This window comes from Kryptolebias marmoratus, linkage group LG15 (genome assembly GCF_001649575.2).
Source record: "Kryptolebias marmoratus isolate JLee-2015 linkage group LG15, ASM164957v2, whole genome shotgun sequence".
Taxonomy (NCBI): domain Eukaryota; kingdom Metazoa; phylum Chordata; class Actinopteri; order Cyprinodontiformes; family Rivulidae; genus Kryptolebias; species Kryptolebias marmoratus.
The window spans coordinates 9,100,524-9,117,251 of NC_051444.1; the positions used below are offsets into that span (position 1 = coordinate 9,100,524).

At 43.0% G+C, this 16,728-nt stretch overlaps 3 protein-coding genes and 1 long non-coding RNA gene across 6 annotated transcripts; 3 read left to right on the forward strand and 1 right to left on the reverse strand.

The window, feature by feature from the left end:
• The first annotated feature begins 1,038 nt into the window (after positions 1 to 1,038).
• On the forward strand, positions 1,039 to 5,305 carry LOC108250361 (mucin-5AC). Of its 2 annotated transcripts, none has more exons than XM_017440218.3 (8): positions 1,039 to 1,256; positions 2,097 to 2,200; positions 2,283 to 2,748; positions 2,836 to 2,928; positions 3,016 to 3,052; positions 3,185 to 3,256; positions 3,338 to 4,642; positions 4,725 to 5,305. In XM_017440218.3, the coding sequence occupies exons 1-8, from the start codon at positions 1,158 to 1,160 to the stop codon at positions 4,967 to 4,969; spliced, it is 2,421 nt and encodes an 806-aa protein (XP_017295707.1). In that variant the 5' UTR covers positions 1,039 to 1,157; the 3' UTR covers positions 4,970 to 5,305. The 2 variants fall into 2 exon arrangements, with proteins under 2 accessions (XP_017295707.1, XP_017295697.1); XM_017440208.3 differs by having other exon boundaries at positions 1,041 to 1,256; positions 4,722 to 5,305.
• A 1,280-nt stretch (positions 5,306 to 6,585) lies between these two features.
• On the forward strand, positions 6,586 to 9,963 carry nudt21 (nudix hydrolase 21). The gene is made up of 7 exons (XM_017440898.3): positions 6,586 to 6,864; positions 7,544 to 7,744; positions 7,824 to 7,887; positions 7,966 to 8,055; positions 8,210 to 8,285; positions 8,427 to 8,541; positions 9,557 to 9,963. The coding sequence occupies exons 1-7, from the start codon at positions 6,737 to 6,739 to the stop codon at positions 9,576 to 9,578; spliced, it is 696 nt and encodes a 231-aa protein (XP_017296387.1). The 5' UTR covers positions 6,586 to 6,736; the 3' UTR covers positions 9,579 to 9,963.
• A 1,215-nt stretch (positions 9,964 to 11,178) lies between these two features.
• On the forward strand, positions 11,179 to 15,983 carry ogfod1 (2-oxoglutarate and iron-dependent oxygenase domain containing 1). 2 transcript variants are annotated; one of them, XM_017440854.3, is made up of 13 exons: positions 11,179 to 11,470; positions 11,985 to 12,130; positions 12,223 to 12,269; positions 13,949 to 14,049; positions 14,141 to 14,257; positions 14,328 to 14,419; positions 14,504 to 14,632; positions 14,828 to 14,941; positions 15,014 to 15,093; positions 15,165 to 15,403; positions 15,468 to 15,596; positions 15,666 to 15,724; positions 15,812 to 15,983. In XM_017440854.3, exons 1-13 carry the CDS (start codon positions 11,311 to 11,313, stop codon positions 15,965 to 15,967), a joined length of 1,569 nt encoding a protein of 522 aa, XP_017296343.1. In that variant the 5' UTR covers positions 11,179 to 11,310; the 3' UTR covers positions 15,968 to 15,983. The 2 variants fall into 2 exon arrangements, with proteins under 2 accessions (XP_017296343.1, XP_017296351.1); XM_017440862.3 differs by having other exon boundaries at positions 11,221 to 11,502.
• Positions 11,301 to 12,073, reverse strand: LOC119617732. The gene is made up of 2 exons (XR_005234127.1): positions 11,959 to 12,073; positions 11,301 to 11,556 (listed from the first exon to the last, which is right to left on the reverse strand). It is a non-coding gene; the product is annotated as an uncharacterized LOC119617732 (long non-coding RNA).
• Positions 15,984 to 16,728: the final 745 nt, after the last annotated feature.

The window sequence follows — 16,728 nt, forward strand, 5'->3', positions numbered from 1 at the left end:
AATACTTAAAGCGCAAAATGTGCCAAATTTGTCCCTAGGTGCAATTTTTGCATAAATATACTTATTTATGTTTCGAAATTTTACCTGTCAGTGGGAGCTCTTTAGGTGAAACCGCTCATTAGTATAAATTGCAGTCTCATCTGGTCTTTAATTATATTTAATCTTCGGGGATTACAAGCACAGACAAGATCTAATTAAGATTAAAAGCACTTTTAAGCTTCAGAAAACAATGTCACCTGTGATCCAACTTGCCCCAAGGTTACAATAACCAGCAGTATCTGAAACAGCTGATGTCATATCCACGTGGAAAACGTTCCTTGTGGGATTTCAAAAGAGGAAAACAAGTTATTTCTGAGTTGCGATCCCACCTGATGAAAATAAACGGCCCTCAGAATGTGTTCCTTATAGATGTAAATAGTTTCAGAGATGTGATCTCTACATAGAAATGGTGCAGCTGAATATTTTAGTTTTAGTATCAAATGTTCAGTCAGGCAGAACAATTCCCATGAAACCTGGGACACACACACACACTCGCTGTAATTAAAATGTGCAGAAATCGGTGCTTGTGCGCGCGTACGTGTGTGTGTCATATTTTATGGTTTCTGAACAAGTCGAACGGCTCATTATAACGCCCTCCCAGGACCACTCAGTGCAGTTTCCTGTAGCACTTTAGAGACACTTTGTTTGGAAATGAACGAGGATAGTGGACTGCTTCCGCACTTTTTCAGCCAGTCTCTGAGTGACAACATCAAAGCATCTTTATCGCATATAAAATAAATTATTTATTTGTTACATAACCAGCAGAACATCTTGTCCATTCAGGTATTTCAAGCAGAGCATGATAGTTGGTAAGCACTTGGTGTGGGCTGTGAGATGCATGGATGGAGCATGTTAGTGACTTTATCCCTGCCTCTGAGCCTCTTCTTGTTTTATCTCCATCTTTTCCTCCTGGTTTTCCTCTCGGAGAGGAGAGAGGAGGGAGGGGGGACAGAGAAAGGCGAGGTTCTGTTGTCGGATCTGTCAGTCTGGCCGGTCCGGCCCCTCCCACCTCTGTGGAGGCATTACATACTGCTGGTGCTCGAGCTCTTAGCAACGGTGCCTCGGCAACAGAGCCACGGCAACAGAGCTCCACGGCAACAGCGTGCCGTGTCTCCCCAATGGAGCTGCCATTGGGCGGACCAGCTCTCAGGCACTACACCCAGAGCAGACCGAGACCTCACCGACAAAAACTGAACTATCGTCCCAGCAGACCACAGGTACCGTGCAGCGGGGATCGGGGAGGTTTGGTGAAAAATGGAGTGTGAGGGATAGGTGGTGGTGTGTGAGGGGAGAAAATGGATGGGAGGGAGGGAGAGGGAACAGAGGGGAGAGGCAGGGGGAAGGGAAGGGAAGGATGGAAGAGGGGGGTGCTAAAAGATGCCTGGACCCTGCTTGAATTAGGGAGTCCCTTTGTACCGGTCACTGGCTCTTTGAATTATCCACTCCGTTTTCTGTTCGAGTCAGCATAATGAGCAGGAGGGGTAGCTCCTTTTAAATGTCTTCTTTAGATCCCAATGAAAAAAAAAACAGTCATCTTTATATGTTTCAAAATGAACAGTGTGTCTGTTCTTCTTTTTCCCATAGAGCCGATCGTGTTGTCACAGACCCCTGGAGACAAAATTAATGCAATTCCCCTGGCAGAATATCACATAACGGTGACTTCTGCTAAATTTGTGTTCTGCAACCATCCTCTTGACTTTCATCGCTACTTGTGGGCGCAGATTTGGATCTGATCTGTGTAATGCAACTCTGCATTGCTGCGATTTTGATATCGCATTACCTGCTATTGGCAAAACGAGTTATCATGCTCTCATTCCACATGTAAAATCTAGTAATGCCTCCATTGTACGTTACTGAGCAACCGAGCCCCAGGAGGCCCAGTCCGTGGCACAAATGGATGAGCGAATCCAACCAAAATTCACCTATAGAGGCAGGAGAAACAATGCTGCCAAAGTGTGTGGGTTTTTCAGAGGTGATTGTTACATAATGCAAAGTTACATATGAAGCGAGTTGTTGATTGTAGGTGTCCATTTTCTCTGTGTGTCTGTGATAATCAGGAGACAATAATTGAAAGTGAAAATGAAGTCCTTGAGCTCATGGGGCGCGTGGATGAAGGAGTCGAGGAGTTCTTTACAAAGAAAGTGCTTCCCACTGAAACGCCGTGAGTATCACAGCTGGCGCTTAGTTAAAAGATCGAGGCTGAATGAGAATAAAATATTTTACATTCGTGGGTCTTTGTGTAGGACCAAGCAAGATGAGGAGTCCATCACCCTGCACGAAGTGGCTCCTGCCAGCTCTGTCCCCTGTCCCCCGCCAACAAAAACACTCAGGAGGAAGCTCGGGGATTTCTTTACACTCAAGAAGAAGCGAGGTTTAAAGTCAGAGCCGAGCCAAGAGGGTCGACCCAAAAAGGCCTCCATCGCCGATCTCATCCGTCCCCTCAGGGAGGTGGCCAGGTCCGAGAAAGACAAGGACAAGGACCGGGTGAAGGAGCACGACAAGGAAAATGAGAAGGAGAAGGCGAAGGCACGTCCCAGCGCCGGTACCGGAGAGCCGGCCGTCCAGGAGCCACCTGTTACTGGTGACGCGCCGCTGAGGGGCGAGGCCGTGCCTCCTCGCCGGGCTCTCAGAGAGGGGAAGTCCCAGTCTCTCATTTTGCTGTCTGGATCGGCAGCAGCAGGAACCACCAACGCCAGAAACACTGCAAAGGTGAGCGTCGCCACAGTTGACAAACCGCACACCTTCACGTTACGGGACAAGTCTTGAGCGTCACTCCTGTGCTGTTGCTAATTTCAGAAACCGTTTGAAGGCCAACATAGCTTTGAGCAGAAGCTTCATCTCATGCTTCAGCGCATTGGAGTTTCTAAACCTCAGCCAGGAGAGACGCAGGTGCGTGAATGAGCACATCTCAGTTTAGGCCCGTATAACGTGGTAGACATGAAAACCGGTCCTCAAGAATTTCTTTTATTCTTGTAGAATCAAGAGGGAGAGATGAAAAAGGCCGAATCTGAAGGTATGTGCCCTTGTTTTTAATATCATTAAAGTCATCTTCATTCCAGCTGAGTCCCAATAAAGCTAAATTAATCTTTAAAATGGAAGCTAAGAGGCTTAATTCCCCTTGTAAAATAAGGATTTTGTACTTCAGGTACCATCATTGACAGTAAACCCGAACCACCTTCTACTTTCTCAAAACCTCGAACAATGTCTGCGTCATCAGGTGAGACACGTCAGGTCGTTCAGAGTTTCACATGCTCTCTGAAAGCAACTAAATGACTCTCGTATCCATTTCTTTCCTTAGACACGCGGCATCAAATCCGAGCGAGTGTGTCGGCACACGAGGCAGCCGGGAAACCTGCTCTGCTTCCAAAACCAGTGCTCAAACCAGGTCCACCTCCCACAACATCTGGCCGCAACACGCCTGAGAACGAGCTAGCACAGATACAGGAAGCAGAGACGAGCACGCCCACTAAACTCAGCCCAACCACAGCTCCGTCCGCTCCCGCTGCTCCCGACCTGACTGCCACCACCACCTCTCCCATACCGACAATCTCAAACTCAGTCCCGGACGCAGCCAGCGTCACGGTCTCTCCTTCAAGTACTGTGGACTCAGAAATATGCACTGACTCAGTTAACCCTACCGAAGCAGCTACAACACCCACTGACGGTGCAGTTGGTGACAGCAGAGCCTCTATCCCTAAAGCTACCGACACTGACACCGAACCACCCACCTCCACCCTTCTGACAGGCACCGCCGCACCACCCGAGCCCCCCGCCACCGTCCCCTCTGAGTCTATTACCCCAACCTCAGAAACAGCAGCTGCTTCTTCTGTCACCGCCCTGGAAACCGTTTCCAGTCCCAGCAAAGAAAGCCCAGTTTCCACACTGTCAACAAATCTGTCCGTTAAGGCCACTTTCCCGGAGCCAGGCAGCACGCTCACAGCTGGTGCTGCTCCAGCTGCTGAAGGCGATGCAGACGTTTCTGTCACGACCACAGCTTCTTCGTCCTCCACCAGCACATCATATTCCAGCTCACACACGGCCCTCACAGGCGCTGAAGTTGGTGAGACCACCTCTGTTGCCTCCAGTACCTCTAAAACCACCTGTCACCCGTCTAGTGATACGATTACTGTTTCACACGAAGTCCCCTCGTCCTCCACCATCGCCCCGACTGCCCTTCCTCCCACCACCGCCGCTTCTTCTGCAGCAGCTGAAACCGCCCCCCCGACGTCCAGTGACCACACGAGCTCAGCCTCTGCAGCTTCAGACATCCAGGCCGCCGCCCTTAGTCCCAACATTTCTGTCCCCTCCACTTCTTCCAGCGACACAAACCCAACAGACACCACTTCCACCGCCACGAGTTTGAACCGCGCAGACACCACTTCCACCAGCAGTTCAGCGACCACGGCTGCCATTAGCTCCCCGGCAGCTTCAGATCCCGTCCCTAAAATGCCGCCTGCTGATAAGGAATCAGGTGCAGCTCCTCACCTTTCTACCAGTCCAGCGCCCTCTAATGGTAGTCTGTGCCAAGGCAATGATTTACAGACATCTTGTGAGGAAGACACCAAGGTAGAAAAAGCAGAAAAGCTCACAAAAGGAGGCACTGGTAAGTTTAAATTTCTACAGCTGTGTTCTGTATGTATGTGCATTTTGAACATTGTGTTTTGTTTTTATTTGTCTCCCAGCAGAGGACGAGGAGCTTAAGATGATCGAAAAGAGCAAGTCAGCCGAGCTGGATAAGAAGAAGAGTGAAAGTGACAAACCAGCGCTCGACAACATTGATTCACCAAGAAAAGAAGAGCAGGAGGAAAGCGTGAAAGCTGAAGAAGACCCGGTGGGTGCACCTGCTAAAGAAGGTGAGCGGAGCGAAGATGACGTCGTCGTCTCCGAGCCTCGAGATCTAGAGGAAACTTTGTCGGTGGGCGAAAAGTGAAAGCTGAAGAAGTTGCTGAAAACGGGACCAACAACTGTGACGGGCAGAAGAGTCCACAGTAAAGAATACCAGGGTGGGGAGGGGATGATCCATGGCACTTCCTACAGGGACCACCACATTACTGCAGCACATGACGAAGTGGAACGGGCCACTGGACCAAAGAACTGAGATCCCCTGGGTGTGATGTAATTAACAAATCCAGCAGTGTCTTTGTCCTTTTTTTAACTTTTGTTTGAGATTTTGCATTGCACGTATGATTATGTACCATAAGAAAAATACACCATGTTTACAAAAGATGGATAAGAGTTATGACTATTAAATGGATTATTCAAGTGACTGAGTCATTCCTTCAGTCTTTTATGTGTGAATGTATTAATGAAGTGATGTTTTTGTTTTTATTTTCACTACATTTTAAGTCAACATGCACTTTCAGATTTCAGATGCATCCTCTGATCTTCCTCAGTTTCTGTGGAGGTGGTTTTTAAATTGTTTTTTTTTTCTGCTGAACTGTTAACACTTTGTGTTATATTTGAACGGTTTGAATTTATATTCAAAGTTTTGAATGTAAATTATTGGTTAAAAGTATAAAAGCATACAGAGCAAAAGTAATTCCATTTAATTTATTTGTAAAGAACTATGTTGTGTTTAAAATAAATGTTAACAATGCATCCACAGAGAAACAAAAGAAATAAAACAAGAATTTATTATGTTTATACTGCTCCCATAATTATGTTCTCAGGTTTGAAAACAATCATGTTCCAAAGGCAATGAAGTTATCTATTTATACATATTTCAATAAGGGTAATTGTCTTTTTTTGTTCATTTTGATTGTCGAAATTTAAATACAAGAAAATTATTTTACATTACATATATTTCACATTACACACTGGCAATATAATGAAAGAACAGTGTTTAATTACACTCGTGTACATGTTTATGTTACAACAGCAGAGAAAAGGTAAAATTGTGATAAAGATATCTGTAAATCTAAGGTAATCAAAGAAAACACCTAAAATGAAGTATTTTTTTTATTCTCAGAGTTTAAATATGCAGCTCAAATAGCACTGATTCGGTTATTCTACAGTTAAAATAAAACAAGTTAATTGGATTTTCTGTCCTGCAGTAAAGTGTTTTGATACAAGATGTATTAAACGGAGTTCCTGTGTCAGATTTTTGTGTACTCACAAAATCTATCTTTAGATTTCTTAACCTGTAGTCTATGAAGCTTACTCTTCTATTTTTGTACTGCTAAGAAGCTATAGTGATGTTAATACATCAGATATTAAGAAATATTGCGTTGATAGGTACAATAAGCTCTTTCGTAATTTGTCACAAGGCCTGCAGGAAGAAAGGGACGCGCAGAGAGAGCGGGTGAATTATTTTGTCTGACACAGCAGCAGTGTCTTTTTATGCTGCTTTAAAGGGACTTTTAAAATGTTTTATGATTCACAGTCATGCAACAAGACTGCCTTTGGTGAATTTAGTGATATTAAAATCCGTAACTTTGATTTAAAACTGTGAAAGCGCTAAAATAAATAAATAAATAAAATGCAATAACACGCTCCGACCAGCAGGTGTCGCCGGCGAGGACTCCTGCGATGAAAACGGCGCTGTTCTCACCCGGAAGTAGAAAAGCAAACGAGTCCGCAGCGGAGGCTTTGGAGGGGAGCGCCCGCTTTTTGTTTCTTTTTTTGGTGTGTTGGGAACCGATCATTATCGGTGATACTAAAATACCGACCCAGCTAAGTCCGAAGCTCGCGGATAAAGATGTCGGTCGTGCCTCCCAGTCGCTCCAACACCGGCTGGCCGCGACGCAACTCGGAACAGTTCGCGAACAAATACATGAGCAGCGGGGCCTCGGCCAAGCCGCTAACCCTGGAGAGGACCATCAACCTGTGAGTTCAGCCCCAGCGGGGACAAAAACAAAGAAAACAGTATTAATACAGGGAGAACGGACGCACGGACGGCATCACTTTGTTTACATGTTAATGAAATCACCTTAAAGTGATCGAAGGAGTCCAACCCGAGCTAATTGTTTTTGTTTTGTTGCAGAGAAAAAGCGCTTAAATCTGTTAATAATGATCAAATAACACATTTGTGGTCACATTTACAGCTGAAATGGCTTTAATGGTACAAAAATCATGATGTTAAAATTGTTTTGGATGCTGTGATTAAATGTTAATTGATGTATTTTTCACTTATTTCAGTCAACTCATTGATTTGTTGGATGCTAATCAAGATAAAAAACAATCAGATTTTACCTTAGCAAAGACTGTGGCAGTATTTCTGTGCATTTTTATAAGTTTAAAACCTCCCAGAGTAATCAGATTTAGATAAAATTGTCTAATCTAATATACTAAAAATAAAGTTTTATTTGTCTGCTGTCTTTTGGGAAACTATTACAGACACATTTTTACATTTTTAAGAAACAATCAGTCAATAATAAGTGTATTTATTATGGTCATTTACAGTCAAAATTGCTATATTTTTGCTGTTCATCATAGGTTTATGTTTTAAAGCACATAAGTGTGAACCACACTGGCCATGTTTCATTTATTTATTTATTTTTTACAGATACCCTCTCACCAATTACACCTTTGGCACTAAGGAGCCTCTGTATGAGAAGGACAGCTCCGTGGCTGCCAGATTCCAGCGGATGCGCGAAGAGTTCGATAAGATGGGCATGCGCCGGACGGTGGAGGGCGTTCTCATCGTGCACGAGCACAGGCTGCCTCACGTGCTGCTTCTGCAGCTGGGGACGACGTTCTTCAAACTGTGAGTGGCTGGCGTTCGGAGGCTCACGCGGCAGCGGGCAAACGTGGTTTTCAGCTGACGGTTTGTGTCTCTGCCGCAGGCCCGGTGGGGAGCTGAACCCCGGAGAGGACGAAGTGGAGGGGCTGAAACGGCTGATGACCGAGGTAGATGCGTCGCAGCACAGTCTGAGCTTCCTGTCTCCGAGGCGGTGTGATGCTTATTAACGTTTCTCTGCCTTTTAGATCCTCGGACGGCAAGATGGGGTGAAGCAGGACTGGGTGATTGACGACTGCATCGGCAACTGGTGGCGCCCGAACTTTGAGCCTCCACAGGTTTGTGCACGTCGGTGGCTAAACGTAGTTACCTGAAACATTTATAACATATTGAAAAAGACGTCTGTTTTCTGTAATTTTAAAGTCGCTTCTTTAATTCACTTCAGTCCGGTATTTAAATGTTGTTTACTAACCGTAACGGTTTGTCTTCTAGTACCCCTACATTCCAGCTCACATCACCAAACCAAAGGAGCATAAAAAACTGTTCCTGGTTCAGCTGCAGGAGAAAGGTCAGCACCTGTGACTTCTCTTCACATTTAGTGGATTTTAAGTGATAGTTGGAAGCATAAAATAGCAACAAATGAGGAAACTGGAACAAATGGATGTGTTTTTTTTGCTTGTTTTGACATGTGTAACTCATGTTCCCACAGCACTGTTTGCCGTTCCCAAGAACTACAAACTGGTGGCTGCACCGTTGTTTGAGCTGTATGATAACGCTCCAGGATACGGACCAATCATCTCCAGTCTACCACAGCTGTTGAGCAGGTAAAGTTGAGGTTGTATGATTGCTCAACTAAAGCAGTTGTTAAAAGAAATAAAAACTTGAGATTTTTTCTGGTGCGACTGTCCCAACGACGGCTTATAAACCTGAAAATCCCAGCCCGTAATCAGAACTGAAGAAGGTTTTTAGGTGAGAAATAAAACATCTTCCAGAAACAAGAAGTCCAGTTGTCTTTTCAGAGACCTTAAAGAGGACATAAGTGTGTTTACCACCTCTTTAATGCTGATGTATTCTGAAACAAAACACCAGTTCTTGTAGTTTTAGAAGCAAAATAATTCATATCCTTAATAATTGTTGATACAGTTATTTATCTGCTTGTAAGAGCTGTGCTGTAGCCGTGCAGAAATATTTCCTTGCTTTCTGCTTGTTTTCTACTTTAAATGTGCACAGTCAGTTTTCACATGACTGACTAATGATGCTGTTGTCTCTCGCTTGAATCTGGAGTGTTAGTTTGCTGATAAAGCACTGAGGTCCATCTGTTTGGGAGGTTGGAAGGGACTGTTTGGTGGTTTTTGAAGTGATGAACATTCACCCGCCTCAGGAGAGCGATGTTTGGGTAGTCACAAATGTGTCACGGAAAACTGTGGAGGTTTAATAATAATAGTCGATTCCCTCACAACTGTATGACATTTTTGAGAAAGAGCTGAAGGTCACAGAAGGTCCCCCACACCGGAGGGCCCCAGCCTCCTCGGTGGATGAAGTCCTCCTGTAGAGTCCGTTTGTCACTGAGGTGAACACCCAGGTGTTTGGATGTCTTCAGTCTTGCTGTCGAGTCCCTTTTGGCAGAGGGAATCTCTGCTTTACACAATGACAGCTAATCTCAGACACCCTATTGGCCCGATTTGTTCCACAGCGATCAGACCGTTTGTGTGTGATGTCGCTACGAAGCGCTGCAGCCAGGTTTGAATTTGAATGAACTCGAAGCCGCCTGCGTGAAGAGCACCTGACCTCGCATTGTGCTCGACGCAGATCTAATTATCGTTGTTTGTTTTGTTTCAGGTTCAACTTCATCTACAACTGATTTAAGTGAGCAGAACTGCTTCGGGCTGTCTCTGTGAGCGCAGCCAGAACCAGGACTTCACCTCCGATTCAACTTTTACTTAAAAAAAAAAACACTTGTCAGGTCAGAGTCTGCAGGAGTGTTTATATCGCCATTCAGGAGAAAATGATAATGTCAAGTCATTAGTTGTTTTTTTTTTTGTTTGTTTTTTTTTAACTTGATAAACTGCAACGTTTTGTAGGATACAGGGGTGTTGAGAATCTGATTTTATGTTCTCTTAAAGGTTGCCTGTTTAATTAAAAAACAAACAAACCCAACAATATTGTGTTCCTTGTTGTTTTAACCTGTAACCATATTGTTTTTCTTTTAATAAAGCGGTGTTTTGTGTATGTTTTTATAAAGTTCAGAGAGCTGGTGAGTGAATGCTGTTAAAACTCTGTGTCAAGTTGTTGGCTTGCTTTAAAACCCAGCATACACTTCATTATTTCTCAAAATCGGTGAAAAGACTGAACTTATGTACTGATTTCTGACTTTATAGTACAATTTACACACTCTTGTACATGTTTATGTTGCAAACGGAGCATAATTTAGCTGTTAAAAGTAAAAGCATTAAAAATATATTCAGAGGAAAGTAAAGTAATAACGGCAGCAGCAAGTGTTTGTGGATTATAGTCCCTTTATTCTTAAAATAATCTTTTTTTTTTGTTCTAAGAATTCAAGCCTAGTGAAGCAACAAAGCTATTTCAGTTTTAGTTTGAGAGTCATAAAGTTTCATGATGCTAATAATATAAATAATAGCATATTGATAATATAAGATCACTCCCATCTGCACTGATTGTTACAGATTTTGTGATTTTCTGCACCAAAGTTTATGTTAATGCTAGATTATTACATAATTTACAGGGTTACATGTGTGGCCACATTTAGTTTTGGGCTCAGAAAATTAACCAAAATATACCATAGTTGGACTCAAAAATGGTGATCCATGTCTAAGTTTATTTTAATTCTCAGTGTCCATCGAATGTTTAAGTTCGAGCTGATTCACTGAAGCTACACACGAATAAACAAAGGATAAAAGTGAATTTTTTATATTAAATATATTGATTTTATTCTTGGATGCAACAATTACTTTCCTAAGTGTACCAATATGTAAAAACGTGTCAGTTTAAGAAATAGTTGATTAGATGAGTTATTAAAGATAATAATAATTTGAGATTTATTATCTGAAGTTCAGTTATTGCTTGTTTTAGCTCCAAAATTTGGGGTCATAAGACAGCAAATTAGGAGTCTTGAGGCGATCTCAGACATAAAATTGAAGTTAAAAGTGATTGCTAATAACATATCTTTGTGACAGTTGTTATAAGATATAAAAAAGTGTAGTTATAAATGGATAAAGAGGTGTTCATTATGTTTAGTTAACCCTTTTTTCAATATTTACATATTTCAACCAAGTCTCACGCTGGTATTTTAACGGTCAGAAGCTGAAATGTTAGGGAACTATTGTTGTAAAATACAGTTAATTATCAAACAGAGAAAACAAGTTAGGTTCAAGTTTTTATAGTTATATTTTCAGTCCTGTTTGTCTGACAGTCGATACACGGGACTATACAACAGAAGTAGATTTGACGTCATCTTTCCGCGACGCAACAGCCGCTAGTCGCACGCGGCAGCCTGTCAGAGGCGTCTTGTCTTGTATTTTGTTTTGTTTTTAAAAGTTTGTTTTCCCGTTTTCTCTCGCCGGGCAGTTTTTGTTATGACGTCCAAACGAGCGCAGGAGGAGCGCGGAACCACCGACAAGAGGAAGAGGAAGAAGAGCTGCGTGGAGACGGCGGAGCTATGCGTCGACGCCGGGGACGAGCCGCTGAAGAGAGCCGTGAAGGAGGCTTGGAGCCGCGGGACTCGCCTCAGCCAGGGTCCGTAAAGGGAAACCTCTGTCTCGTCTCTGGTGATTAGTTTAACCTGGGTCCGTGCACACATCCTGTTTAACTCGTTCATCGAGCTTCATTAAAAACAAAAAGGATGCGTTTACTTCTCACCTCAGTGACTCTGATGTTCCATGTTTTGATTGTATAAATCTGCAGATAATTAAGAGTTAAAATACAACAAACATATTCCAAATTTACCCTAACACCTTATTTCAAGAATGCACATACGTAAAACAAAACTTACTTTTTCAAGTCAGTTTTAAATAAAAAAATATTAATCCTGATTGATCTGTTTTGCTTTGCTGCAACCTATAATTTAAGGGAATATAATTTATAGTTAACCTACTTAATATAATAACTATTATAATGACTTTAAGAGTGAGTGTAAATGTGCTGCAGAGTGAAGCTGAGAGAAAATAGATGAATTAATTTGAAGCTGCAGTTTTATCGTTTCTCCCAGTTTTACAGAAACTGACCTCTTCTTGTGTTTGTGAATGTTCAGGGGACTTGGAGCTGGACTGCCACCCTTTCCCCCACTGCATCGTCAAGAACTTCATCAAGAGCGAGACCTTTGTGGAAAACCTGCAGAGGGAGTTGCTGGAGCTCAGCTTCAACGAGAAGTCAAACGACCTGTACAAATTCAAACAGGTGACTATCAGAACAAGTCATTGTTTTCTGTTTTTTATTCCGAGCTGATTGGTGTTTTATTAGCTGCTTCTTGTTTTGTTTTTCTCCTGCAGTCGGATGATCTGAGGAAGAGAAATGAGCCACATATCGCAGGACTGAGGTAACCATATGTAGGTTAAATAACTTCATCATGTCAGGTGATAAGATGTAAAACATGACCTTTTTCATGCACATTTGTGGGTTGTTATTGCTTCACTGAAGAGCCACCGAGGCGACAATTAATGGCCAATTAATCTCTGCCGTTCCACCAGCTTATCTCTGATTTCAGACACAAAAACCTACTTTTACTGTCATCCATATTTCCTGCCTCACAGAGGAACCTTTACCGTAAAACCGAGTTATAAAAGCAGGTGCATTAGTGCTGGGTGGATTTAGGCGAACCGTCTCCGGGGTCCTGATGCGGGTTGAGGTTAGTGCCGAGAATTAATGGATTCTGTGTAATCTGTCTTTGTGCTTGTGGCACATCCGAGTGTCAGATTTCAAAACTCGATCTTATTGCTCGTATTTGCTTAACACGTTTAAAGAGCGTTTATGGCACACTGAACAAAGTATTCATCTGTCTGCTGCCATTCAAACAGCCCTGCTGCTTCAGGTACACTTCAAGGCGTTTTTGGTTTCATATTGTGCGATTTGAAGAACGTTAGAAGCACCTTTCAAATCCCACTTGTTGATCTTCAGTTTATTACAGCATCAATACAAAACAAATTCAATAAAAAAAAGGCTTTTAAAGGAGAACATATTTGATAATCCTATCCACCAGGGGGAGCCACAGATTACCTCTGCTCCCAAACTGGATTATTTCTTCTATTCGGTGCTTTAACATTTGATGATACCACTGAGTTTATCTTGATTTAAAAAAACGCCCCAGACGCAGAAGCACAAAGATGTTACTTTTCCTGTGTTTTTGGATGTTAACACAAGATCAGTGTGCTGGAAATCAACACAAATGTCTAATTTGTAGCTACCAGATGTCCTGAGAGGCTGACAGCTGAGTCCTGTCAAATAAAAGATATGATTGTGTAAACTAGGGGTAGGCAACCCTGACAACCCTAAGAAACTGTGCTGATGTTTATACATCAGATATTTAAGAAATATTGTGTTCATAGGTACAATAATCTCTTTGGAAATTTGTCAAAAGGCCTGCAGGAAGAAAGAGATGTGCAGAGAGAGCGGGTGAATTATTTTGTCTTTTAATGCTGCTTTAAAGGGTCATTCAACAAGACTGTTTTTGGTGAATTTAGTGGGTTTTTTTTAAAATCTGTAACTACTTAACTATCTGTTACTAACCAGACATTTTCCAAGCTGGTTTGTTGTCAAATTTGGAAATAACTGAGCAGAATTATTTGAATTGTAGATACATATTTGTCTCTGAATGTTTTTTTTTTTTTAAACTGAGTTCAGTGGAGAGGTGCCCTCATGGCTGTGAACTTGTTGGTTTCAGCTCCAGATGGAAACTCAGACTCCGAGGTGGTTTTGTGTGGTTTTGAGATCACTGCTGTCCGTTGATGAAATGACGGCCGATAAACCCGACAGTCGAACCTGCCACACCCACAAACGAAACGCAGCCCAGGGGATTAAACGCCACCATTAAATACACAACAACAGCCCCCCTGTTTGTGATCATTTATTATTCATGTTTGCTGAAAATGTCACGGCGGGCTTTCGGGCAGACTCATGTCTGTGCAGAGGGCTTGGTTGAAATATCACTGTGTTTCGGTGTTAAATGTTAGCATCCTGCGACAAGGCGGCGAGGTCCTCACGCCGTTTGTGTCCCTGTAGGGCGGCTCTGTTTGAGCGTTTTCGCTGCTGGCTCGGGGAAGTGCTGGGGGTCGAGCTGGAGCCCACCGTGGATATTTCTTGTGCCAAATATGAATACACGGGTGAGATCGTGCACACTGAAAATACGTTGCAGTTCAGACATTTCTTCTCGTGAATCACAATCATTTTTTTTTGTTGTTGTTGTTGTTCCAGATGTCCTTTTGTGTCATGATGACGAACTGGAGGGGAGACGTGTAGCTTTCATTTTGTATCTCGTGCCTCCATGGCAGAGCAGCGATGGGGGAACCCTCGACCTTTACACGACAGACAGTAAGCCTCTCATTGTGTGTGTGTGTTTGCACTTTAGCATAACAAACGTGTGTTTATTATCCATCAACAGGTAATTTCCAGCCACAGACTGTTGTGAAATCTCTTGTACCCTGCTGGAACACACTCGTCCTCTTCGAAGTCTCTCCTGTATCGTTTCACCAAGTGAGCGGTTGGGGCTTTTCGTTTTTCAGTTGCACACAAATAAAACGACAACTGATTGGAAATTTCTTTCTCTTTCTCCTGCAGGTGTCAGAGGTTTTATCGGAGGACAAGTGTCGTCTGTCTCTGAGCGGCTGGTTTCACGGGCCGCCTCTAGAACGACCTCCTCGTCACGCAGAGCCGTCCATCCCGAGGAGTCCGCACGTACCCAGAGATGTATGTTTATGTTTCGGGAAATGCAATTAAGCCGCTTTCTGGTGAGAATTTAGTGATATTATCCCCAGATGGTTCGCTTAGCTTAGCATACAGACCGCAAACAAGAGAAAATCTCTTCTTTCTGATGTAATTAATAGTGACTTGATGCCTATTGTTTCGCCTAAGGCCTGCTTACATTTGTTGTGTTCCTGACAGGAGACAGTTCTGCTTGAGTGGATCAATCCCCTGTACTTGGACATGTCCTATCAGGAGCAGATCCAAGAGGAGTTTGAAAACAGCTCTGAAATTCAGCTCAAAGATTTCCTGAAGGTACCGTCCCATCTGGGTTTTCCTCAGCGTTTCCCGTCTGATCCTGACAATCGGTCGCTTATTTGTCTTCAGGAGGAGAAATTCATGGAGGTGTGTGAAGCTCTGCAACTGGCCCAGATTCAGTGGACGAAGAGAGGCCCACCCAATAAGAGGTGGGCGCTATTCAACGTGTCATTCGATGTGTTGCCATAACCTTGTGACGATTGATGAATTCTGCTTTCAGGTGCTACGAGGCGGCCTCTCTGGATACTCTGCCCGAGTGTGTGAGGTCCTGCTGGGAGCTGCTTCAGTCGGAGGCGTTTTTCCTCCTCCTCTCCAACTTTACCGGCCTTCGATTGCACTACCTGTGTCCTGCTGATGAGGAGGAGGACGAAGAGAAGGAAGACGAGGAAGAAGAGGAAGTGGCAGGATCTTCAACAGAACCATCGTCATCAACAGCAGTGAACGCAAGCAGAGAGAAAGGTAAGCGTGAGCCGTTTTTCCTTCAGCAGGTGTGTTTGCGTTCTCTAATCTCTGAATCTCTTAGAGCTGAGCACACCTGTGTGTTGCGGAGAAGTGCGTCGCTGGACCCATGGCAGCTACACTCTGCTGCACGATGGAGAAGCGGCGCAGGCAGAATACGCCCTGGACCTGATGTTACCCTTTGGCTGCACGGGTAAGCGCAAAAAAACTGAGTTTAAAAAATAACAACAAGTATTGTAATACTGACAGATTGTGTTTGTAGGCTGGCAGTCAGAGTTCGGGGGATTCACGTGTTATGTTGCTAATGAAGAAGATGAGGAGGTGAGTGATGATGATTACAGTCAACAGCAGAGAGTGTAACATGCAGGCAACACCTTACCGGACATCTTCACTGCTTTGTTTTCACAGCTTCTGACCGTCTATCCAGAGGACAATTCGCTTGCCCTCGTCTACAGAGACAAAGAGACTCTGAAATTTGTGAAACACGTCAATCACAAAAGTTCCTCTGTGGGCAGTTCTTCCTGCAGAGAGTTTTATGATTTTTCTTTTGTCTACTGTGAATAAATTTGCATATCACTAATTATTTGTTTTATTTGGGTTTAAGTATTTACAAAGACAAATGAGCTGCCCCTTTTTTTTAACTCATCTGCAACTGAGCTTCTTTGGTGAAGTTTGGCCCAATGAGCAAACAATTAAATAATAAACAATCTATTAGCTACATGATGTAAATAACAGCAGTTAATACAAACTGACTTGGTGTCATTATGAAGTTGTCACCTTTTTATATGACTGCAGTTACACCACAAAACTGAACAAAATGTACTTTTTCACCTATTTTTATTTAAGAATATGCTTTTTTTATTACTTCTGATTTATTTGAACCACGAAGGCTTTTAACTTGAGTTATTTGAGTTAGAACATTTAACTTTTTCTTGAGTGCATGTTTATTTAAAGCAAATTGCCAATGAGAAGTTTTGATTAAATCAAAAACAGTCGTTCATACAGTTGTGACCCTTTGTGTAATGGAGCGGTCACTGGAGTGGCACAAACCTAAAGGGCTGTCTGCCACAGGCAGAAATGCAAAAAAGATTGCTCAAATTAGGTATAATCAGAATAGAAATGCCTGCAAATTAACCATGTGTACAATTATATGCAAAGAGTAAAAAGTGAGGATTAGTATAGACCACAAATGAGTCCAAATACAACCAGGTTTTTCAGTGGAGGTGTTTTAATTCTGAGTTTAGTGGCACTTTTATTACATGTCTGATCCCAGGAGCTGGTTGAGTAGATATGAGATGTGTATTTTACAGTAAAAACTGTAATTC